This window comes from Sinocyclocheilus grahami, unplaced genomic scaffold (assembly GCF_001515645.1).
Source record: "Sinocyclocheilus grahami isolate Dianchi unplaced genomic scaffold, SAMN03320097.WGS_v1.1 scaffold4.1, whole genome shotgun sequence".
In the NCBI taxonomy this organism is placed as follows: domain Eukaryota; kingdom Metazoa; phylum Chordata; class Actinopteri; order Cypriniformes; family Cyprinidae; genus Sinocyclocheilus; species Sinocyclocheilus grahami.
The window spans coordinates 174,774-201,856 of NW_015505183.1; the positions used below are offsets into that span (position 1 = coordinate 174,774).

A 27,083-nucleotide genomic window follows, 5' to 3' on the forward strand; every position below is an offset into this window, starting at 1 on the left:
GCCGTGACAGGACAGGCAGAGAGTTCACAAATGGATACTACTGACACCTCTGGAGGTTCTGCAGCGAATGCCGCCACCTCTGGAGGTTCTACAGTAATACCAGCAGGAAACAGGGAGAGTTCATTAATGTTCCGTTTAACCGTATCGGTACAGAGTTCAGCAACGTTCCCTTCGACCGTGACAGGACGAGCTGAAAGTGCATTGCTGTGCGCCACCACCATACCAGGAGCCGAAGCGAGCGCCGCCGCCTCGGGAGGTTCTGCAGCCTCAGCCGCCACCTCTGGAGGACCTGGAGAGAGCACCACCATCTCAGGAGGTTCAGTGGTTGTGTACGCAGCCCAAACACACCAAATGCGATCCCCATCAAGGGGAGCGCTTCAGACAGGGGAATCAGTTGAGGAACAGTAGGGCTAAAATGAGTGGGTTTGGGGATACCAGCTGCGCATGCAGACACCAGTGGTGCATCCCTCACACTGGATACCAGACTGGGATACCGAAGGACTGACCTTGATAATCTGGGTGCAACAGACAGGACGTGACGTGACTCTGGATGATCAGATGTGAAGTGACATGACTCTGGATGATCAGCTGTGAGGTGACGTGACTCTGGATGATCAGCTGTGAGGTGACGTGACTCTGGATGATCAGCTGTGAGGTGACGTGACTCTGGATGATCAGCTGTGAGGTGACGTGACTCTGGAGGATCAGCTGAGACGTGACGAAACTCTGGACAAACAGCTGAGACGTGACGAGGCTCTGGATGAACAGCTGAGACGTGACGAGGCTCTGCCAGATCAGCTGAGACTTGACTAGACTCATGAAGATCAGCTTTGACTTGACCTGCCTCACGAAGAACAGCTGTGACTTGACTTGCCTCATGAAGATCAGCTGTGACTTGACTTGACTCATGAAGATCAGCTGTGACTTGACCAGACTCATAATAATAGACTGTGACTCGATTTGACTCATGACGATCAACTGTGACTAGACTCGACTCAGGAAGATCAACTGTGACTAGACTTGACTCACGTTTGGCAGCTGTGACATAACGGGGTGCTGTTGTGTCCGCAATTTTGCGATCGGGCTCCGCTGTCACCGCCATCTTGTGAGCGTGTTCTAGAGCGGCCGCCATAAAACGAGTGAATTCGGGGTCGCGTTTCTCCGCGATATCCACAGTGAACCCTGAACCAATAGACAATAGGGCATAGTCCATAAAATCACGTAGAGACGAGCAAGGACCCTCATAGATCACTCGTGATTTTACTGGCTGGTTAAGGCCACTACAAAAGAAGTCAATTAAAAGGCAGTCCGGTAATTCTGAGCCTGTAGCTAAAGCCAAATATTCCGTGATATACCCTTCCAGAGATCGTGTGCCCTGTTTAAGGGCTAACAATATTCTCGCCACATCCATACCTGGCCAATGTCCATCTGAGAAGCTGCTGGATCCTTGTATGGCCAAGTATTCTGTAACAGGGCTGACGAGACGTGAGACGTGCGGATCCATGTGCGAGCTTTATTTAGAACAGAAGAGGTCAGAAACACAGGCAGGGTCGAACAATGGCAAACAGGTATAATGAGGGCAAGACAGAAGAGTAATCAAAAACGGGAGTGGTCGATAAGTGGCTAACAATATCCAGAGGGCTTGACACGGGGGGTTATCCAATAACAATGCAAAGGTCCAGGCAGGGGCAAACAGTATCCGAACAGGGCAAGACGAGAGAGGTAATCCGAAGTAGACAGGCAATAATCAGAAGACGAGGACACAGACAAGGCAAGACTAGGCAAAGACTAACGAAAGGAAACCGGCTCCGTAGAGTAGCTATCGCTAAGAGAGTGATAAACGCATACAATACTCGGCAGTGGAATGGGATCAGAGTGAGAGTTAAATAGGGGATGTGTGAGTGATAACAGCTGTGTGCAATCAGTGCTGTGCAATCAACTGTGTGTGTGTCATCAGTGCAGTGGATGATGGGATATGTAGTCCAGGGTGATATGCAACAGTGTGTAGTGCGAGAGTCAATGAAATGGGAAGGGTGACCTCTGATGGCTAGCAGACGAAAGTTCATTGACCGGATTCGTGACAGTCACACTAAATATCAGACATATTCATAGCATTATGAAATATTAGTGTCCTTTCCACTATAATTACCGATTTAAAGTTGTGTAATCAGCCTCAGTGCAATCCCTTCTTTTTTTTCTAGAGCGACTATAGATGACGGGGAATGCCATTTTGGCAATGTATTGCTAAAATCTTGTGTTTTCAAACAGGCTAAAGGTTAACTGTAGGCTCGCAACTGGTGCAGCCACGCGCAGACCTTTCCTGAGGGAGCGTGAAATTAGCCATGGCATTCACAGGCCTTTCACACGGGATGAAGGCTCTTTTCCCACTGGAGCCCAGCTCCTCTCCTCACACACTGGAGACAAATACAAAACACACAATACCTGCATGTGCTGATCTCTGTCCTGTAGTTTTAGTTTTGTTTTTAAATTAGTCTACTTATTTGCATTTTCCATATTAATCAACTTTGGAACACATACATTATTTGGAACTGGTTCTGTATTTTTTAACATCTACATTCCTGACAGGTGCTTGTTCAGTTAAGTTTGTTTGGAACAGGTTTGGAGAAATCTAGCATTGCATCACTTGCTCAATGGATCCTCAGCAGTGAATGGGTGCCATCAGAATTTAAAAAATCACAATAATCCACAAGTAATCCACACAACTCCAGTCCATCAGTTAACATCTTGTGAAGAGAAAAGCTGTTGTTTTTGTAATAAACAAGTCCATCAGACATTTTTAATTTCTTAATGTAAGTTTGTTTCAATTTTCTTTTGAAAAATTCTAAACCATATTGTAGACTTTTTAATGATTAATTATGTAGTTTATTTCTCGCTAAAAACAAAAGATTCAGTCTCCCTTCACTCTTAATCCCTATTCATATCTGGGATGTGTTTTTATAGGCTAATTTATGCTTTAGTTTTGCAAAACTGTTGCACTTATAGTTGCTCTCTCTGAACCTACATTCTGCAAAGTGTAAAAATCCAAATCCCTGTGGCATGTTGTCAGACCCCTGATTGTCATAGAGGACTGTAGTGGCGGGTGGTCTGTGTCTGGCTCTTCCAGCATCCAGCCTGCTGAATTTGCAATTCCCTCCGGGCTCACGGCCCACTATGGCTGCCCAAACAGCAGTCTGACACAGCGAGCCTATGCCACAGCTTGAGCAGTCGCTGGGGAATCCTTTGCTTAATCTTTGCATTTGATGCCTCCCATTTTCTCAGTAATTTGTAATGACCATTCACAAAAATTAAACACTTTACCAGTAAAGGCTCAAAAAACTAATTTTTCTCCTGTTGCCTCTTCGTCTCTTACTTTCGGTTATGAGATGTTCGTTCGTTGAAAGTGTTCTATTAAAATAGTTCAGTTGTTGAAAGTCACTCATAATAAATGAGCTAATTTTACTCTGTCTTGTACATATGGAAATATTGTGTTATTTGTGACTGTGGGGACTTTATCATTGAACCCTGAGGTCGCATCTGGATATTGCTGATAAATGTATATGTAGATGATGTATGTAGATGTGCTCTGATCTCTCACTCTTTCCGACAGTGCGAGAGCTGCTCTCCTCTCTTCAATGACAAGCCATTCAGAGCTGGAGATCAGGTACAGGCGTACAACTGCCGCCCATGCCAGTGCTACGGCCACACCTCTTCCTGCCACTACAATGCCAGCCTGGATCCTCACCCTGAAGATCACTTTAGAGGAGGAGGAGGGGTGTGTGATAACTGTACACATCACACCACAGGTAACAGCATTTAATGTTTATTTTTTTTCAGAGTGTGCCTGTATTGTAATGTTCCTATTCGTGAAACAGTGAAAATCTGAAATGTAAAATTACATTTGGAAATGTATTGAAGCCTAAAGGTTTTAGAATTTTCTGCTTTAAATTTAAAACATGAATAATTTGTATAAAATATGTAAAATAAAATGTAAGTTTTCAATTTAACCTCTCTCATCACACTTATAATTTGGAGTGAACATTTGTATTTTAAAAATTATATAATAAAAATGTAAAATAGAATGATTTTACCCTAGGGGTTTCATATCTCAAATGTTTCAAATATTTGGCAAAAAGATGAGTAAAATTTAAGTAAATATTTTGTAAAAAAAAAAGTTTAAACATATGAATAGATTATCAGAATGTATTGGCTATCAGTCATCTTGCTCTTTAAATATCCCAGTCGATTATTGAAAAACCCATATTGGTCAACCTCTAAGACCTATTTCTGTCTCATGATTTATAAAATAATTTAGTATTGTTCCAATATGCCATATCTAACAGAAACCCAGATATTTTTCATTACAACAGCTGGAGAAATAGTAGTGATATAATGAAAGCATCAGAAAGCAGAGCAGAAAAAATTGAAATAATGCATCAGAGCGAAAACAGATGGGCATTTAATGAAGTAAATCAGGCCATGCTAACAGGTTCATTGTTTCATATGCTGGGCATCAGGCACAGTGGCAGGTAGGGATGAAAGAGGACATTAAAATGGACACCTTAGAAAATTACACATCTCTCTCCGGACTTCTCCCAAGACTGCAGTTTTTTAATTTGAAATCATAGTCCTATGATATGATTGAATTTTAATAGGTTGACATCAATTTCCCCCTCCCCCCACCCATTTCCTTCTACAAGCACACGCAGACTCTGTCTCTTTGGGTTTAAAGGCAGGAACTGTGAGCGGTGTCGGAGTCTGTTCTACAGGGAAGTGGGTGCACTCCTGTGGGCCAAGGACGTGTGCAAACCGTGTGAGTGCCACAGCACTGGGACCGTCAATGGCAGTTTAGAATGTGAAGCGGTAAGTGTGGACAGGTGTTTTGAGTTGATTAGCTGATTGGCATGTCACCATATTCTAATTTGTTGAGATAGTGAATTGGTGGGTTTTTGTTAAATGTGAGCCAAAATCATCACAATTAAAAGAACCAAAGACTTAAACTACTTCAGTCTGTGTGCATTGAATTTATTTAATACATGAGTTTCACAATTTGAGTTGAATTACTGAAATAAATGAACTCTTCCACGACAGTCTAATTTATTGAGATGCACCTGTATACATTCATCCACAAAAATGTATGCATTTCTCATAAATAAAAACCCACAGAAAACAAAGCAGATAATGAACCCCCATCATTCACCAAGTTTATCTCCTGCTATTTGCATATCTGTTTATTAAATATTTTGATTAATTTAATTTCTACAATAGTTTATAGAACTTAAAGCTCATTTTAACACATTATGCAGATTTTTTTGGCTTGTGATCTATATCTGATATTTGAGATATTAGATAAATTTCTGAATTTCAAGGTGCAACAGTAGCATCAAGGCAATATCTCTGCATATGCAAAGGCAGACATCTGAGGGTTTGATCTCCAGCTTTGTGATGGACCTGAGAATTGTAGATTCAGATAACGATATTGGCCAGTCCCTCTCGAGGGGGTTGCATTGATGTATTGGCTGAGGACTTTAGTATTCACAACAGCATTTATCAGTGGTTTGATCAGTAGGGAGTATGTAAAAGTGTCGTCATGAGAGCCTCTCTCGGGAGAATTCTCCCCCACCTTTTCCTTTATCTTAGCTACATGAAAGCCAGTTTGGAGGAACAGATACATGTCGATAGATATAGTGAATGACAAATTCAGAATCAATGGTTGGGTCAGCCCCGTGTTGGATTGTTACCTTATTTAAATGATCAGAATGATTATTTCCTCACATATGGAAATTACTTTACACTGTTGGTTGGGCAGTTTCTGTTTGGTGCTGGGTAGGGATTGAGCCTTCTTGGCTCATGGTTGGAATTTATGTAGCTTATGTTTTATGTTTTATCCTATTAACATTATTGATATATGATTCAAGATTTGATAGTATTTTTCTGATGCAGATTTTTTTCTTTTCTATTAAGTCATGCAAAAAAGCTTTCGTTTATTCCAGTAAATATTTTGTATGAACTCTGGTGACATTTAGTGAGACTACACTGAATATTTGTAAATAATGTAATAATGTAATTTTTACTACTACTACTGCTATTTTATTATGTTATGTTATGTTATATTATTGGTTGATTTATTAACTTTTCAATCAGCACTTAAAGGGATAGTTCACCCAAAATTGAAAAGCCTGTCATCATTTACTCTCTCTCAAATTTTTCCAAACCTTAGTTACTTTCTTCTGTTGAATACAAAAGAAGATATTTTGAAGAATGTTGATAGCCAAACAGTTGCTGGTTGTCATTGACTTCCACAGTAAGGAAAAATGCCATGGAAGTCAATGGGGAGCAAAAGAAAGAAAGAAAGAAACTTGCACAGGTTTGGAGCAACTTGAGGGTGAGTAAATGATGACAAAATATCAAAATTTTTGGTTGAACTCTCCCTTTAAGCATTGATTCATTAGGGATATCTAGTCTCTTTTCCTGAAGTTCTGACTTATAGAACCTTACCACAAGGGTCCCGGTAGCTATTCATGTTAGTAGTATCAAATATTTCCTCTTTTCATCCAAACAACAGCTGGTACTTTCAATCCATCCCAAAGAAGAGACCCGTTTTGTTAAGCCACATAACCCTCTGCACAATGGCAGCTTTTGAGCTCAGGTGTTGTGACCTCTTCCCCCTCATCCCAAACCACTCCATTCTCTGTAATGGAGATAAAAAGCTTCCCAGCAGCCCAGTGGGGAATCGTCGGGGTGGGGGGGTAGAAACAGAGCAGAGCTGCCCATCCATGACTCACACACACTCACACTGGCCTCCTCAACTTGACTAATTGGAGCACAGTCATGTGACGCTCTCCTTCCTCTGCAGATCGGGGGGCAGTGTAAGTGCAAGCGACATGTGTCTGGCAGACAGTGCAATCAGTGCCAACACGGATTCTACAAGCTGCAGTCGGCACTGGCTGACGGCTGCCACGCCTGTAACTGCAATACCGCCGGGACCGTGCAGCCAGATATTACCTGTCACCAGGACTCAGGTCAATGCCAGTGTAAGGCAAACGTAATCGGTACGTATCAAACTGCATTGCGTCCTCCATCGCTCTTTCACTCTCTTCTCCCATCCATCTCTTTCTGTCTCTCCCTGTTGATTCCCACAAAGTTGATAAGCTGTACAGGGTAAGAAATAAATACCGTATTGGCCCGAATATAAGACGACCCCCCTTTTTCCAGATGTACCTTTTGGAAAAAGGCTTTTTAAAAACCAAATCTTGTTTTTTTTCTCAGTAAAACACATTTTGTCTTCAATTATTTTCATATTGCATATTTTTCCTATTTTAATTTTTGTTTTAGATGTATGGTAAAAACTGATAAAAGGTAGCAACAATCACATTTAAAAAATAAACACTTTTTGATATACCATTAAAAAAAACAAAAAACATTTAGGCTATCCATCTAATAGTAGCCTACCAAAATCTTATTAACAGTAGAAGTTAAATCTTACTGTAGTCTTCAAATCTGGGTACTGTCTTACATTTTAAAATAATTTTTGTTTTAAAAGTATGGTAAAAACTGATCAAATGTAGCAACAATCACATTTAAAAAATATACACTTTTTGATATACCATTAAAAAAAACAAAAAACATTTAGGCTATCCATCTAATAGTAGCCTACCAAAATCTTATTAACAGTAGAAGTTAAATCTTACTGTAGTCTTCAAATCTGGGTACTGTCTTACATTTTAAAATCACAAAGGGAGTTTGGTCCCATCAGGCTAACGTGACAGTCACGACTCATGCAGCTGTAAGGTTTTCTTTTTCTTTTGTGTTTACTCGCAATCTTTACAACACGCATTACATTACGTATTTCATGGCACACTCGTTTTATGCGTATTTGGCGCCACCTATTGTGGTGGGTGTATTATTGACATGTCAAAGTCTAGAGTCTAGACCCTGAATATAAGACGACTGCGTTTTTTCGTCTTATATTCGGGTCAATACGGTACATATACAGATAAATGAGTATGGCTGGAATCATGAATGTTGTACTGTCTCTATGTAGATAAACTAATAAATAAATATTTGGCATATCAGCCATGGTCTTCATTTTTATCAACATTAAGATTTTAGCTTAAAATGTATATGAATGTAAACTTTTTGTTAACTTCTTTTATGTTTATTACTATTGTTTCTTAATCTAATTAATTTTAAATGGCAATGAGGTTGGACAAACTTAATATATATATATATATATATTCTATGTTGTCTTTCAGTAAGTTTTAAATTAAATATATTACCAAATTATTTTGACAATGGTTGATATGCCGTTTTATATTAGAAATTATTCAAAATTATTCATTTTCTTCTTGTTTGCATTTTTTAATTTCTGAAATGAAAACATACGAAGCATACGGTGATCACTCTGCTGTGTTGCATATGTAAATGAAATGATTAAATTGTTTACCATCAGGCTCTTTTTTTTTTTTTGGCAAAGCCCTGTTTTTTTTCTCACAATTTTATTGTGAGCAGGAGCCAAAGGGATTTTTCTTCCAGCTTTTCCAGGCATTCCAGGTCTTTGCGATAAATCTGTTCCTTTTTTTATCCTTTGTACCTTTGAACAGTTTTCTTATGAAATGCAAAAGAATGTTACTTAGAAGATCATGTGTATTGCTAAGCCAGAATATCAAGGACCACCTCATTTTAATTTTGTAATTCAATACCAAGTTGATTATAATAAACTGCCCCTGTCTTCCTTATTTTTCATGCTTCTTACAAGACCTGCTTCTTTGTTTGTAGTTCCCACAGGTATTTTTCAGAAATTAGATTTGATTAAGGCAATTTATTACCTCCAGCGCGTTTGAGGCCAGCCGCAGCTTCATAAGGACACAATTTATCAAGCGTCCAAAGTGCTCTGCGTACACAATGTGCTTTGAAATGTTGATGTATGAGAATAATATGCAGAAAAGCATTACTGATAAAATGTGGGCTGCGCTGGTACACACCCCACTCCATAGGTGCACCAATGGGCAGTCAAATATATATTAAAAAGTATATATAATCATAAGTGTTAAAACCAAATCCACTCCAATTTATCAAAAATAATATCTTAAGCATAAATATTTACTTGCTTATTTTTACCTGCAGATTGTTGTTAGATTTAGTCATTAATTTCTTCTTATATTCACAGTTGGATGGCTCACAGTTACCATAGCGTTTAAAGAGTTACACAGATTTTCCAACATCCACAAGCCATGCACACAATGACAAATTGCGGCACCTTTGGTGTGATATTATTGGGGTATTCATCTGTGTCACATTGTGCACTTAACATAATGTTGTAATGAGGTTTAACTGTGGGTAGGGAGCAATATATTAATATCTAAATTCATTAATGTGGAGCTCTGTTGCGGAATACACAGCAGTGGAGGTGTGTGGAGTTCTCAGTACTTATGGCTGTAAACGGTTTGCCCTGTAGGCTCTGCTCAGCAACATTAGGAATAGATTACCTGTCAGGAATATGTATGGCATATTCAAATAAGCACCGCACACATTTTAAAAAACTTGATATGATTTGATTCCACGTAGACCACTTTTTAGGGTCTCCAAATGAGCTGTAATTCTTTTTTAGCCTCATAGTTATTTTTACTTTTTTCCCTTCCATTGCCTTTCTTGGGTCTTTTAATTTATTTATTTTCCTTTTAGAGAAATTAAGTGCTACGCCCGAGGTGAGTCGTTCATCATTGGGAAAGGGCCTCACTTAATGATGACATTACCAATTTAGTTTTTTATTCCTTGTGTAATATTTCACTGATTTACTTGTTTGTTTACTATGTACTACAGAGTGTTATGAAATGTGGGTTATGATGTAAAGGCCAAGACCAAATCATTTCAGATGTTGACGGGTTAGTTCACCCAAAAATGAAAATTCTGTCATTAATTACTCACCCTCATGTCGTTTCAAACCCGTAAGACCTTTGTTAATCTTCGGAACACAAATTAAGATATTTTTGATGGAATCTGAGAGCTCTCTGACCCTGCATAGACAGCAACGCAACTGAAATGTTCCCAAGTCCAGAAACGTAGCCAGGAGATCTGTAAAATAATCCATGTGACATCAGTGGTTCATCCGCAACTATACAAAGCTACGAGAATATTTGTGCACAAAAGAAAAAATAATAACAACTTTATTCAACAATTTGACTCCTCTGCATCACCCTGGTGCCATTTTGGAGAATATCAGCTGGACGTAAACAACGTATGCTGTTCTGTGTCAGCTGCGTCACGCCGGATCTGTTTCCTACATTGTTTGCGCTTTGATTTTAATGAAAACATTCAACAACTGTGATGCAGCTGACACAGAATAGCATATGTTGTTTACGTCCAGCGGATATTCTCCAAAATGGCACCAGGGTGATGCATAGGAGACGAATTGTTGAATAAAGTCTTTTTTTTTTCTTTTGCTCACAAAAAGTATTCTTGTAGCTTCGTATAATTGCGGATGAACCACTAATGTCACATGGATTATTTTACAGATCTCCTTGCTATGTTTCTGGACTTGGGAACATTTCAGTTGCGTTGCTGTCTATGCAGGGTCAGAGAGCTCTCAGATTCCATCAAAAATATCTTAATTTGTGTTCCGAAGAAGAAGGGTGAGTAATTAATGACAGAATTGTCATTTTTGGGTGAACTAACCCTTTGAGGTTGGTGGTTTGTGGATGGTAAGATGAATTTGAATAACTTTAGTTGAATGAAGATAAATGAAATGCTACAATCTGCAAAGAGAAAATACATATGCACATATTTTTTTTGTTACTAGGGTTATCCACGTAAATTGACTTTCACATATTCACATCACGTTTTCTTTCAGAAATGGAAAGTTTCCACCTCAGAGTAAATTTTTTTTAATTAAAAAAATAAATAAAAGGTCAATGTGGGCTTTTTCATTTTTTATGTGAAATTTAGTAAATATCTTTATTTAAAATTTGCAATGACACTAATTATTTTTGCAAAAAAATGGTTACTTACAATGAAGGATTAAATGAAATGGAATCCTGGTAATAATTACCACACCATAACCATAAAAAAACCCCACTAAAGTATAAACAGTAAATGGAAAACCATTGGCAATTGCCACAGCTATTATCTTTTTTAAATTTAAATATTTAAAGTTACTATTTTTGTTCTATAAATTTAACAGCAAATTCTCCTGAAATAAGCTCCTGAAACCTGCTTAAGTACCTCCTGGGGTCCTGGTTTGGAATAGCACTGATAGTGGTCTCCTCTTTTTATACTTAGGTCTAACCTGTGACCGTTGTAACTACGGCTTCAAATTCCTCAATCGCACAGATCCTGATGGCTGCATTCCCTGTGGTTGCGACCCATGGGGTTCTCTACACCAGTTCTGCAATCCTTTCACTGGCCAGTGCGAGTGCAAAGATGGCGTACGAGGCCTCCTCTGTGACACCTGCATCCCTCACTTCTACAGTCTGAATGGCAGTGGAGTCTGCCTGCCCTGTGACTGCAGTCCAAACGGATCTGTTCCCGGTACCTCCTGTGATGCGGTGACCGGACAGTGTAGGTGCAAACCTCACACAGAGGGCCGGCGGTGTGACGTGTGCCGGGATGGATACCACAGTCTGCACAGCAGCAACTCCTTGGGCTGTGTGCCTTGCCAGTGTGAGCTCAGAGGCACGGTAAATGGTTCAGATGTGTGCGACAAGACCACAGGCCAATGCATGTGTAAAAACAACGTAGAGGGACTAAGTTGTAATCGATGCTCATCTCACACCTACAACCTGAGTTCTGCCAACGCCACGCATGGATGTCAACCATGTCACTGTGATCACATGGGCACCGTACCTGCAACCGTGTGCAACCCTGTTAGTGGTCAATGCATCTGCTTGCCCACACGTTACGGTCAAGACTGTGGAACCTGTAAACCAGGTTGGTCCTTTCAGTCTGATTTGAAACTGTGTGTGTATTTACAAGGTAGATGGTGTATTTGTAAGCTCATTATACTGTGTTGGCAATGCCAGAGAATTCATTGCTTTAGTTGTTTACTGTGATTCCTAGCCATTGCGCATTGCATTTGAAGTATCTGCGTAAACATCTTTTGAATTACAAAGCGCTCTCTTCTTTTTCTTAACTAATGACTCCCTTGCATTTTGTTCTTGGCTCTGCAAGCTGCTGCATTGTTTTGTTATTCCTTTTTTCCTAGATTGTGCCTGGGAATTGAGTGTGTTTGGCAGTCACTTTGGCCTTTGGCGTTTAACTAGCATAGCTACAGGCCATTTCTCATGTACCCTCAATCAACCCCCTCAGTGGCTGTTGGGCCAGTGCTGGCCTCATGACTCAAGTGCACTTCAGGGGGTGGAAATGTTTGCACTTGCCTTATTCTTTGCAGCATAGTAAGTGCTAGAAGTGCACTGCCAGGGGCTCAAGAGTCAGTGTGGCTAGACCAGCTGTACCAGTTGGTCCCTTTGTCTTCGTAATGAAGATTAACCCTCACTGTTTACTGTAAAGCCAACTTGCACTTTTGCCTTCCAATTCCAAAAAGCTGCTGCTACTTTAGAGTACTGTAAAGATATGTTCCTATTAGTAATTTGGATAGTTGATCCTATCCTAATACTGTATTGTCCATCAACAAATTTGAACACAACCCTTAAACCCTGCTGATAAAACAACTTAGACTAGTTTAGACCAGCTTAAAGACCACATTATTTAAATTTAGAATTTTTGTGCATATTAGTACAGTATATGTGTATTAGCTTGAGGTCATCTATATGCTAGTGTAATTTAATAAATAAATAAATACATAAAAAACAAGACAGACCCTTCAATGGAGAGCTGCAGGAATTACATTTTTGTAGGCCAATGCAGTAGTTGGCATTACCCTGGTTCTCTCAACAAAAAGTCAATAGTATTTTTTTCATTGGCTTTTGGATTCTTGCAGAAATTAAACACTGTTACCAGCAAAAGCTTATGGTTCTTACATGTTTTATTCATCAAGACAATCTTTACAAACTAACAACTTTTATGACTTTTGAAGCCTAAGTACAATTGCTAGGAAGCTAAAGAAAGCTCAAATTAGGCTATAAACGAATTACACCATGGTAGTCTCAGCATCAGACGTCACACCCATGAACCATTGACTGAACGTCTGATCCATATGGCACACAAAATTGGAAACACTTTGGGAGTTTCGAAGTCGTCATCAGATTGGTTGAATTATACAGGATTTCCGGGAGACGTGTGTGTCGTGTTCTTTAACATTCCGCCTGGAAACAAATATGCCGTGATGCCAAACCCACTCATGTTAGAAGAAAGCCGTCATGTTTACAACTGTGACAATGAGCTTATCAGGATCAACTAAATGCTGGATTTTCAAAAGTATGTGAAATATTTAAAGTTCACGGCATAGAATCTTTAAAATATGTCCAAGAGTTTTACACACCGGTGTGTTATTGTGGGGGCATTTCCACACCCCTAAACATGACACGGCACAAAACGAAACATGATTGGTTGCTTTATCTGTCAGTCATATGGCCTTTTGGGCAGTCCTTGCCGTTCAAAGTGGCCAAGGTTCCCAGACCTTCTGCCATCAGTCTGAAGGTCTGGCAACGCGAGACATGGTCATGTGACTTCAACGTCTCTACCACTAAGATAAGGTATCTAGCAATGTAGCTTTGTCTGGTCATTTAAGCTTAAGCCATATTAGCTAGTCTAGGCTAACCATGGAAACCATGCTGCCCAACATCCACCAATGAGCCTATGCATATGATATGTGGGCGCATGGCTTGCACGGTAACCAGACAAGGATGTACGGCCAACCCTCCCCTAGCTTGTGCCCCCCCACACATGATGAAATAATGCGGGCGTACCTGCTGCTCACCAAAGCCTCAGCCTCCCATGCCAGCACATAAAGCATGTGTACAGAGAGTGGGGCTGGCAGGAGTAAATTGAAAGCACAGGGAGCGGGGGGAGAGCCATTTGGAGGAGGGTGGGGGGACTGATGACTGTGTTTCTGCAGGCCCTCCCCCGGCTCCCCTCACGGAGCCACAGTTGTATTTCACCGGAGGGGAAGCAGCCTGTGATTGAAACATCTCAAACTCAGCGCCCCCTGTCTGATTGATGTGCGCAGGAGCCTGACGGAGCCCTTGAGATTCAACTCGTACTTTATTTTTAAGAAGATATAGACGGAAAGTGGACCACGACACTTTTAAAGGAACATTTCACCCAGAAAGAATACCTCATTGACTTTCTTTCCTCTGTGAAAGTCTAAAGGAGATTTTAGGCAGAATATCTTAACAGCTCCTTTTCTCACAGTAAAACAATAATGATGTATTGTACTTATTCCCTTAAAGGGACAGTTCACCCAAACATTACATTTATGTCATAATTTACTCACCCTCATGTCGTTCCAAAACTGTATGACTTTATTCTGTGGAACTATGGAACTGCTGAAAATAATTTGTCCATGCAATGAAAGTCAGTGGGGTTCAAAACAACATTGGACCCCACTGACTTTCATTTTATATATATATATATATATATATATATATATATATATATATATATATATATATATATATATATATATATATATTGCCACAGAGGAAAGTAAGTGATACAGGTTTGGAACAGCATGTGGGTGAGATTTTTTTTTAAGTGCACTTAATTGTTTTGAATAACTACAATTTTACAATTATATTTTAAAATAATTAAATTATAAATTCATCATTACAAATGTGTAATTACAAATACATGACATGCACAAAGTGTATATTTCAAGACAAAGTAATTTTGAAATTACATACTAAGATGTACTTAAGACTTATTTAGGTTGGTTCAACTAATTGCATATAACGAAAATACATTTTCTTTTAATTGCAAATAATATGAAATTAAGTGTCCATAAACATTGCATTCAGTTCACATTTAAGTATATTCTTTTAAAATATGTTATTTCCATAATAATACTTTTTAAAGGTATACTAAAGTACTTCTTTTTCTTAAGAGATTTATTTATTTTATTTTATTTTACTTTATTTATTGTGGTGATAGCAAAAGAGGAAGTAAATGAGAGAGCTCACCATAAAATGCATAATGAGTCTGTTTGTGTTTCTTCGCATCATATGTCATTGCAGGTTTCTTCCTGTCTGAGGCGGGGTTCAGCGAGTGTGAAGTGTGTGAATGTCACTCTGTTGGAGCGGTAGGGCAGGTGTGTGCTGCCCACTCAGGGCAGTGTGTGTGTGCTCACCCATCACTGACCGGTCGCAGATGCGACCAGTGCCAGGATCTCTTCTTTGGCTTTAATCCAAGTGTTGGCAGGTCAGTGCCATGGTCCAACACCTTTATCTCGGTCATGTTCGAGAAAGACGTTTTAATTTATTACCATGCAGCAAGATATATCATCAAGTAAAAAAGAACAGTGTAAATCACAGTCGAAAATGACTCCAGACCTCCCTCCCATCACCGAGATTGAACACTAGTAGTGAATAAAGCCCATTTAGAAAATCATGCACATCACTTTTCATAGCGATTTGAGCCAGTTAGCTGCTTACTGGCCCACGGGTTCAGACAGAGCCAGCAAAGGTCAAATTAGCCATTAAAGTCTCCCGCCTCTAAACGAGGCTGCATTTTAATACTCTCTGCATAGTTGATTTGTTGGATACATCAATTAGGTTGTAAATGCATCATATGTTAGCTGTCTTAATGATATACTCCAAAGCAGCTCCCCAGCTTGAACATATGGCCTAAGTTGGGGATGGAAAACTTGGCATTCTCAGGAGTCAGTGGATTGGAAAATAATTTTTCTTTTCTATTTTTTTCCCCTTTCCTACACACGGCAGATTTTCTTTTGATGATTTTTATATTTAAGTCTTGGTTTGGTTGAAGTCTCATTGAATGACCTTCCTGCTGGGTGAATAAAAGGAACAGTGGGGGACATCGTCAACGCTTCCCATATCAACCATCGTTTACCTTTTAAGCATTTCCCCCCTCAAAATAAAAAATATGATGTTGAGGTGCACAGTAGGCAGGGAGAACATTAATTGTTGGCTGGTGAGATGCAAATAGCATGAGCGCGTGTTTTCAATGCATCAACAACAGTGCTACCGGACATCACAAATTGTTAATCCATATGAGTCGTGACAGATCACTGCATACACAATCCATCCAGCTGCACTCGTTCACCCAGTAAGGATGAAAAATGAACTATTTAAACTGATTAGAGGGGAAGCTTGAACTGCATCAGGAGATCCTACACAATAAAGATTTCTTTATCTAAATATTATAAACTCATTTGTCTGCCCCAGAATCAATAAGACGATGCATCTTATTTTGTTTTCTTATATTGGGTCGTTCGCTGCGGACCACCTAATAGAGGTAGTTAAAAACCCACAATATGGTTAGGGAAGATTTGCCATCACAGCAAATGAGAGACATAGGCTACATGGAAAGTGGTGCTTGGCTAATCATTTAACCTTGGGGGAAGAAAGCAAGTTTTATTTTACAGAAGTGTAGGTCATATTTATATCTGGTTACTGTTTTTTTTTTCTGTTGCTAGACAAACTTGCTTAATTCCTTGTCTGCAAACTTTCCAGCTCTATTTGCAACACTTGTTCTAGACAAACATCGAGGCGCAATCTGGAGTCATTTCCTTTGATAGCTGCAAGCTATTGGAATATTTCAAATATGGAGAATGTAAGCATGTGAAACTTAGCAATATTGGTACTGATAACAGAATTTGATACCACAATTGGCTTCGTTTTTGCATGACGAAGAGAAAAAAAAGTTCACTGTCTCCTTCCGAGGAGTCAAGGTCGAACCACATTGGGAAACGGGTGGCTTAGCCCAAAACGCCCCTCTAGTTGACAGAACAAATTTTCAGCTCATTAAGAGTCTGTGGCTTTTATCAGCTGCTTTCGAGGGTGTCAGGCGCTTGGCCCCCACATCACCCGCTGCTGGCCCCTTAGGGCCTTTCCTCCTCCATCCTCTACACCCCTCCCAAAAGTGTCACTGACAGGTGCATCTGTGAATGCCTCCATTTTGTCAAAGTGCCACCCCCCCCTTCCCTCACAGTAACACACACACTAACATGCACACATTCACTTTTTGCAACTTTTCGTATCTTAGCCAGTCGGAAAGGGTCACAGTTTTTTGTAAATAGAACTGGTCTTGTTACTTTTGGTTAATTACCTGATTTCATGTCCTCTACAGACATGGACAATGTCACAAGAAGTGATACTGTTTTTTATCTTATGAAAATGGTTTTTGTGTCTCTTGTGATCTCCATGTGTCTAGGTGTGAGCCTTGTGGATGTGATCCTGTCGGGGGATTCAATGGCACATGCCACCCCCAGACGGGGCAGTGTCTGTGCAAGCCGTATATGACTGGAGATAAATGTGACATCTGTGTGGAGGGAGCCAGTCACATGGATCCAAACAACTACTTGGGCTGCAGTAAAGGTATGAATCAATATATACTTTAAATATGTATTAATAGCAGCGTTATTTTACATATTTTGAATTAGCTTTTATTTTTATTACGGCATTTCATATTTCATTTAAATTTTGAGTTTAAGTATTATTTTTATTTTTATAAATTGTTATTATTATTTTTTTTTTTTAAGTATAATTTTTTAGTACTTCAATAATAGTAATTTTATTACTTAAAGCTAAGTTTATTTTATTGAACTTATTTGCCAAGGAAACATTTGTTATTTTCGTTAATTTTTTTAAAATATATATATAGTTTTATATATATAGTTTTAGTTAACAATAAGCAAAAAATGCAATGATAAGCAAATAACGAAAAGAAAAATTATGAAAAAAATATATATTGTTTATGTTTGTGTGAGTGTGTGTGTATATATATAAGTATATACTGTATATATGAATGCATATATATAATTCACAACTAATTTAAATTGCTTTACTTTAGCATGTTACAACGCTAACAGCACAATATTGCGCTAAGCATAATGATACATTTAAATAACACTAAACTATTTTTATTGATACTTTTCAATATTAAATAACATATATTTACATATTATTGCCCTTTTGTTGGTTTTGATTGCTTCTATTGTCCTCATTTGTAAGTCACTTTGGATAAATGCATCTGCTAAATGACTAAATGTAAATATAATGTAAATGTATTTATTTCATCATGATCAGCCTGATCCCATGAAATCAAAATTTGGCATAAATTAAAGGCTATCAGCTAATAAAAGGACAAGCCCTTTGATGTATCCCAGCCTTCGTTTTCAGTAGGAATTATTTTAACATAGAAAAGAAAAATCATATCATATAATTTTGAGGAGCTTTATTTGAATGCTTTATTTGGCTCAAAAACAGGAAAATACCTCTTATAGAGTTTCTTTATTGTAGTGACTGTAATTTAAATGCAGATTTCCCCAATATAGTCAAATTGCTTTGCAAGTTTAGAGCAAGAGAGCCATACCTAAGGTCAGAACTCACTGCCGTCACTCAATTGCTGTGGTATTTACGCTGGACTGTGGAATTTATTACATACTTTATTCAAGATACTTGCCCAGGAGCTGACACTCAAATTTAATCATGTTGCATCCTTATGTTTTAGCTGAACATTTCACTAGAGGAGATCTGCATGGAGGAATGGTCCAAATTACCAGCAACAGTGTGTGAAAACCTTGTGAAGACTTACAGCAAACGTTTGACCTCTGTCATTGCCAACAAAGGGTATATAACAAAGTATTGAGATGAAATTTTGTTATTGACCAAATACTTATTTTCCACCATAATTTGCAAATAAATTCTTTAAAAATCCTACAATGTGCTTTTCTGGATTTTTTTTTCTCATTTTGTCTCTCATAGTTGAGGTATACCTATGATGAAAATTACAGGCCTCTCTCATCTTTTTAAGTGGGAGAACTTGCACAATTGGTACTAAATACTTTTTTTCCCCACTGTAGATGTATATCTCTCTCATGATCTTATGCCATTCCTGGGTTCAGTTGCATATCTACATTATAAACATTCAGCATGTATATACTGTAAGGTGACCTGTTTATTGGTCTGCGTGTTTAGAGCATGCGGCACTTAACTTCACGGAGACCCTTAAAGCCCTAATGTGCCCCTCCAGTACAGTGTTTTTATTAAGTTAGCAGTTTTTACATGTAACAAATGATTATTGCTCTAGTATATTCATAGTCCATTTTCCCTATTAGCTAGCAGCTTTGGTGCTTTAACCTTGTGTAATTCTGTTTCACAATGCAGATTTATCACCAATATGTCTCGGCTTACACTCTCCCACTCCTGTTCAGATCCCCAACAGCAGCCTCCTCCTCTCGGCCAGGTTCTAAACTCCACGGCTATAGAGTTGAGCTGGAGAGCCCCTGACTCCCCCAACAGCAATGAACTGATGTACACACTGCTTCGAGATTCAGAGATCATCCACATCAGCCACAGCCAGCACCCATTCGGTTAGTGTTTATGGTGCTTCCATAATATCTTTGTCTGAGTATATAAAATATGATTGTGCTCTGGAATTAAATGATACTATGATGTAGGGCTGGGTGATATAGCTAAAATATTATATAATGTTTCATATCGTTTGGAATCGATAATTATTGACATTTTTGTAACCTTTTTTAAAACAAAAAGCAATAGAATTTTTTTTTTTCATTTAACCACAGTATTTATAATTAACACAATTTATTGAGACAAACGACAAATATTTTTGTTTTAACAATCAAACACAATAAAAATTAAACAAATATTTAATTTTATATGCAGATTAAATAGGTCTTTATTGTATAGGTCTAATTGTCTCCCGAGGCCACAGGAGGGCGCAATGAGCAAAATAATGCAGCACATTTAAATTGTCAACGCAAGGAAGTAACTCTATTAAAACGTGCATTACGTCTATATTAACTCATAAAAATCAAATATAATTTCGTAAATTGCATAAACAATTATGAACAAAACAGCATCATGTATTTATGCATTGCTTATTCCAAAGAGCCGAAGCGCCATTCACACAGACTGCATTTAAAAACATATGAGACACAGTGAAAAGGAATAAATGTCCACAAATTCGTGACGTGTTTTCTAAAAGTTTAAACTGTTTTAACTTTGCATGGCTTTCTATACATCTCTTCTCTGAGATGCGAGTGCAGCAGTCATATTTTTCCGTCTAGAAAATGCGCTGAATATGTGTTCTGTGTGAATGGATTGGTTTTGGTTTTAACCAAATTAAGATCTTCTTCACATTGAGCTTCTATATTTCTCTAATATTTTGAATGAACGCAGCAGCGGCGCGTCTCGTGGGCTAGAGATAGACTAACAAAACATTCAAATGCAACTACGTCTTCAACGTCTTACATCACCACATCTCGCGCGCCACTGATGACGCTCCCTGATGCAGACCTAACATCCAAATGCAAATGTTTATTTTAAATTTGACTAATATTCATTCTTTATTTACAATCTCCTCATCACAGGCAGGCACAGCACTCATTTCAGCATGTGTTCGTGTTTGTGTGTGCTGTCTGCATCACTCATAGTACGTGCCTATATCGAACAATTTTTCTATCGATATCGAAGAAGGTGTACCATCGATAAATATCGATACGGTTTTATCACCCAGGCCTACTATGATGTCATAAACAATGATGTCCTAAACAACTGTGACACAATAATAGTGATAGAAGAAATAATATCATGGAAACGACTCCTGCAGACGCTCATTACTGTGTTAATTTGACCTTTTTGTGAGAAGGAAAGATTAGTTCAAGTTGAAAAATGTCATGAGGTGCGACTCCCCAAAAACATAATGATTTTTATTAATTATTAATGATATTTGTTAAAAAAAATTATAAATATTTAGAAATTATGTCTAAAATGTGTCCACTCACATTCAAAGTGTGGGGAAAATATTTTATTACTTATTACTTGATGACACCTCATGACGTTTGAAAAAATGTCATTAAAGGGATAGTTCACCCAAAAATGAAAATTTGATGTTTATCTGCTTACCCCCAGGGCATCCAAGATGTAGGTGACTTCGTTTCTTCTGTAGAACACATTTGATGATTTTTAAGTCCAACCGTTGCAGTCTATCAGTCTTATAATGGATGGCAATGGTAACAAAGTCTATGAGAGTAAAAAAAACATGCACAGACAAATCCAAATTAAACCCTGCGGCTCGTGACGACACATTGATGTCCTAACACACGAAATGATCGGTTTGTGCGAGAAACCGAACAGTATTTATATCATTTTTTACCTCTAATACACCACTATGTCCAACTGCTTTGAGCACGCGCACGGCTTCCGGTGCGCGAGATGTGTACGCGCTCTGGCGTAGTTTACGTTAATGGGTGTGTTGTCGCGGGAGGAGCAAATGACAGACACCGTTTATTAACAGAAAATAAACAAAGTGTCCAGAAAAAAGGGAATCAAGTGTCCAAAAGAAACAGGGGATCTGGTGTCCTCGTCGTGCTGCGGGGTTCGTGAAGGGAAGGGCAGTGGTCAGGAAGGAAGGAAGGGTCCAGGTAAGGGGCGGAGTCCGGCGATCGCACGTGCTCCCCTCTCCGGTCCGGGGCGCGAGGGGTGGTGGCTTCTATCAGCGGCTTCGTCCTTCTCTCTGCTCACGGCGCTTGAAGGGACTAGATGGCCCAGCATCCTTGCCCGACGGCCGTGTAACGGGTGCGGTTCTCGTCCGGACTGCGGGTCCGGCAGCTCACGACTCTGGCGGCACGGGAGTCCCTCTACGCACCCCTCCTGGACCCACGAGGACACCAGCGTGCATGCACGGGGAAGAGACCGGTCTCCCGAGGAGAGGCGCGCTCGGCATTTAAACAGCGGCGGCGATGAGGCTCCATTCGGTTCAGGTGTGCCCCATCACACGTCCCCTGGCTATTTCAGTGCCCCTCCTCTCTCACGCACCCACTCATGTCGGGAGCCTGGTGAAGGGCGGCGATTAAGGGACGGGGTGATGCTGATAATTAGGGGGAGGCAGCCGACTCGTCACAGTGTGTTGATATCCAGCCGAAGAGCAATCAACCATAACTTCAGGTGAGCAGGCTCAGAAGTCAGTTTGAACAATCTGGATAAGCGCAAGTAAGTACCATTTTGATTAGCCATCGTACCTACAATGACTGTGCACTGTGTAAACAATGAGTGACGTATACACGCGAGCGATCACTTCCGGCACTTGCGTAAACTCGTAAACTACGCCAGAGCACGTACACATCTCACACACCGGAAGTCGTGCGCGTGCTAAAAGCAGTTGGACATCATAGAACACTCATATACACTACTGTTGTGGTTGTGGTTTAAATTAAAATGAATATAAAATTAATATTCCGCAAATATGCATTAAATTCAAAAGTGAGAGTACAGACATTTATAACATTACAGAAAATTTCTATTACAAATAATTGCTGTTCGTTTGAAGTATTCATCAAAGTATCCTGAAAAAATGTATCACAGTTTCCACAAAATATTAAGCAGCAACTTTTTTCAACATTGATAATAAAAAGAAATGTTTCATGAGCATCAACTCAGCATATTACAGTGAGAATTAATTGCATTCAAAACATTAAATAGAAAACAGGTTTTTTAAATTATAATAATATTTCACAATATTAATGTTTTTACTGTATTTTTTATCAAATAAATGCAACTTTGGTGAGCATAAAATATATATTTTTTTAATCTTACTGACCCCCAAATTTTGAACATTATTGTTAATGAATTGACAATTAACATATTGTCATCAGTACCACAATTCATTTGATAGCTTTGATGTTCTCTTTCTCATACAGGAACTATGCATTACACAGATGCTGATTTGTCTCCTTACACGGCATATTCTTACCAGCTCATCACTAGCAATATCCGTGCTAACACCAGCAGTACCACGGTCAGCTTACGCACACTGTCAGCTGTACCTGAGCAAGAGGAACTCCAATTAACCCTTGTGGGTCGAGCCAAGCCCACCAGCGCCTCCTTTAACTGGACAGAGCATTTGAACACCACTGGTCCAGTGGACAGCTATACCCTGAGCTCGATACAGGATCTGACCGGAGAAGAGAGGATCCACTACACAGGACTTCAAACAGAGGCTACCGCTGAGGAGCTGCAACCCTTCACTGGATACAACTTCAGTCTGCAGGCTTGCACTAACGGAGGCTGCGCTCGCAGCGAGAGTCTGATCATACTTACCGCTCAGATACCTCCTCAGCAGCAGCCTGCACCCACAATCACAACCATAGGGTCCTCTCAACTCCAAGTGGACTGGGAACCGCCAGTGTTACCTAATGGTATTGACAAATTTTTATTATTATTTTTTATTTTTTGATGGCATTTTTTGCTATTTTAGATGATTTTTGACAGGGACACCTTGAAAAAAGATAATGAAATCTAACACAATATCTGTGGGCCCCTCATGTAAGCTATGATAATATTCTAAATATTTCGGTATGTGCTGCTGTAATTACGACAAACAACAAACTTTTTTGAAACCGGAAATAGTCAATATATTAAATAAATAAATTACAATTATTTTTGTTCCCAGAAGAACAGTTTGTACTTTAATAAAACAATAGTTTTTGAGGGGAAAATAGAAAAAAGAGATAAATATTCATTCTAATTTCGATGTGTGTTTTTTTTATTTTTTTTATTTTAATTAAATCATTTTAAGTCATCCTGCGACTCCCTTGTTTGATGAGGCCCCAAGTGGGCCCCCGCCTCCTGGTTGAGAACCTCTGGAATATCCAAACCGTTTCAAATATTCATAGGGTATATGTTCTTGTTGTAATCGCTACTAGAGGTCTGCAAGCCCGTCGGGTTCCGCTAAGTCCATTCGGGCCGGGCTCGGGCCATTTTTTTTTTTACAGATCGGACTCAGGTCGGACTCGGGCTAATTTAGCTTAACTCCTTTTATTGTGCCCATATACGCGCAGAGCACACTACTGTATGAAATATTCTTTTATTGATTATATTATAAATACTATACACAAATTAGCATACAGGTGACAGCTGACCATGCAGAGCATCAGGGAGAAGTTGGAGCGTGGGGAGTTACTAGTTCAGTGCTTCGGGAAAAGCTGCATTTTGGAAGAGTTTTGATTTGATTACCACGGCAAACAGTGAGTCAATTGGTCAAGTGCAGTGTAGAATCTAAACATATCTTTGCACATGACAGCAAAAAACGCACGCAATAGGCTAAAGCATGTCACAGAGCCCCAGCAAAAGTAACCATGATTGTGTCGGGGGGGAAATAGTAAGAAGATACTTGAATTATTTATTAATAAATTAGTGTTTTCTGAGTCTGTGTCGCAAAGATGATCCTGACTCGCCATCTCCTCAATGGACGCGCCTTTAGAGAGAAATGCATATTTAAAGAGTTTTTATTTTTATTTTAATTATTTAGTTTTAAAGTAGTAGTTTAAAGCTTTCTATAGATATAATTAGCAAGTCTATGAGGCAAGTATTCGCTGAGTTTCGGTTCATCATTGTGAAGCGCTCCTGGCCGAAATTGCAGAAAGCGCATCCTGTATCCTTTATCTTATAAAAGCACGACGTTTTGTTGATATTGTATGTGCACACAAATAAAAGTAGACCCTTTATAGTTCCGAGTGATATATTACTCTTACCTTTATGAGCAAAAATTACGGCACATTTTGAGTTGTTTCCAATGCGAGTGATCGCGCCGGCACGCCATGTCCTGAAAGTGCTTTAGCTCTCCGCTCAAACGATTAGATGTGCGCACATTTATATAGGTTAAACATTTAAACTAACATTGTGATATGCTTGAACTGTTTTATATCTATAGATTTTATTTTAGGCAAGTCGTGATGATTTGAGAAGGCTAAATTGAGGCTAAACATAGGCTATGATCAACTCACTGTCTGCCTCTGGCCGCTTGGTCATTATTTTAAAAAACAAAAACGTACATTTAAGGAACAAAAAAAATGCTCCAAACATTTTTCTAAATTAACTTAATAAAAAAAAGGAAACGAAATATAATCACTTTGACATTACATACAAAACTGAACTATTTTAATAGCGGAAAAAGTAGTAAGCTGTTTTGGGAGAAGGGGGAAAAAAAGACGGGCTCGTGTCGGGCTCGGGACGGGCTCGGGACGGTAATTCTGATAAGCTGTCGGACAAGGCCCGGGCTAGGGCCTGAGCGTCTCGGGCCAGGGCCGGGCTAGGGCTTATTTTTGAGGTCTGTGCAGGGCTCTAATCGCTACCCCTGATTTTTTCATATTTTTGTGGTATTTTTTTCCATTTTGTATCAGTTTTTGTCTTCCACCAGACCTTGAATTAAAATAATTAGCTTTTGGCCTTCTAACCTCGCGCTGATACTGTACTAGGACATTTAACTTGTTGAAAGTAACGTTGTCTTTTTCATTTAAATATTCAGATCAGTCCCCAAATGTTACTCTCCTTTATTATTTAGAGGGAGTAGTAATATTGTTAGACATGATTTTATTTAATAGTGATTCTTAAATGCTCTTCCATTCTGCTGTAGCTTCCTTTTTAGCCGTCTCCAGCAACATCATTACAATAATGAGAAATACTATTATAGAGATGCCATTTGATCTCAGATGGGATGAAAATTAATTCCTTATGAACTTTAATCTACAACCAAGAGGCTTGATTAAGGCTCAGCCCATGCTTCATTTCGCAATATAAACTGATGGGATTGCATGCCGCAAAGAAACATTTCACATTTAAAACAGTTGATTGCTGCATACAATTATGGATTGTGCCTCGCGCCATTGAAAGCGTCGCAAAATAGCCCTCTGTATATCAATGACTTTTAATGCCAGTTATCATGCTTTTTGCCAAATTAGCTCATTAACATGGACCATTATAAAGTGCCCTTAGAGGATTCTCTCAATGAATTTCCTCTCCGTTTAATTGTCTATCTGATTCTATCTGTCTGCCTCTCTTTTCTACATAATTTCATGCAGCAGCTGTAATTGTGTATTGTCAATGGCCAGTCTTACATCTCAATATCATCTGCTTCTGTATGAGGCTTAATAAGGAATTGTGGAAGAAGGTATTGGCATATGTATGTTTCATCTCTCTTTCTTTCTCTCCAGGCATAATTATCAGGTATGAGCTTTTTATGCAGCTGCAGAATGAGTCGCAGAGAAACGCCACCAGTTACGGTCCAGAGCAAAGGGTTTTTCTCAGTAGTGGCTGGCAGAACGCGCGGCAGTCGTTGAGCTCGGCCAATGAGAATGCTCTAACCCCGCCTGAGAGCAGTACGGTTGTGTCCAATCTAGAATCCTTTTCCACCTACCGCTTCAGAGTGCTCACAGTTAACATGGCTGGCAGTACCCTGTCAGAGTGGGCCACGGGGCGAACTGCAGAAGGAGGTCAGTCGAACACACTTAGTACCATCAAAGAAAGCCATTTAAAGTTGTTTTTTTGGGTTTTTTTTTTACAAACTATGGTGATCATAACTATAAAATGATATGAAACTTTGTATTAAATTTTTAAATCCCTTTGGTTTGGTTGGATCTTTTCATTTTGTTTTATATCCAAAGAGATTATGAAACAAATTATCTTGAACAACACTCAAAACAATTTGAAATAAACAAGTATTGCATTTCATAGGCCACAAACGCGGCTCCATTCCGCAGAGAAAATCCTGTATCTTCGGACTTTATTTAGATGGGAGCCCTGGAGAATTGATTTTGAGGAGATGCTTATTAAGCAGACAAAGAATCGGTGGCTAGTGTTACAGCGTAGAATGACAGTTCCTGAAAAAACGGAAACTGGGAATTAGCATAAACATGTGAGGGATTGTTTATGTGGGATAAATTTTCACCACAAGTGCTTCACAGGAAGGAGCTCATCCAGGCTTTCTATTTTATTTAAAGGGAAGACAGCTGAAGTTCCATTTAGTGTTTCTGTCAACTTCCTCTCTATATTTTGACGCTTGGAGGGAGTTGTACTTTACTATTTTTATTTCTCGCCATGTTTTTGTTTGACAAGATGCACTTGAGTTTGCGGGTTTCAGTTGTCAAAGGTTGTGTTAAGAGGACAACCCAACAGCTGTTTGAAATAAGTCAGTGTAGAGCTGTGTAGAGCGGA

The 27,083-nt window shown here is 39.1% G+C and overlaps 1 protein-coding gene across 1 annotated transcript in view; it reads left to right on the forward strand.

The window, feature by feature from the left end:
- LOC107583304 (Usher syndrome 2A (autosomal recessive, mild)) overlaps positions 1-27,083 on the forward strand; it is a 227,522-nt gene that overhangs the window by 36,373 nt on the left and 164,066 nt on the right. The window contains exons 10-18 of the mRNA XM_016269485.1: positions 3,608-3,803; positions 4,730-4,860; positions 6,854-7,049; positions 11,275-11,922; positions 15,126-15,309; positions 17,284-17,447; positions 19,286-19,444; positions 22,793-23,290; positions 26,084-26,362. Coding sequence (XP_016124971.1) covers positions 3,608-3,803; positions 4,730-4,860; positions 6,854-7,049; positions 11,275-11,922; positions 15,126-15,309; positions 17,284-17,447; positions 19,286-19,444; positions 22,793-23,290; positions 26,084-26,362 — 2,455 coding nt within the window. The remainder of the gene's footprint in view (positions 1-3,607; positions 3,804-4,729; positions 4,861-6,853; positions 7,050-11,274; positions 11,923-15,125; positions 15,310-17,283; positions 17,448-19,285; positions 19,445-22,792; positions 23,291-26,083; positions 26,363-27,083) is intronic.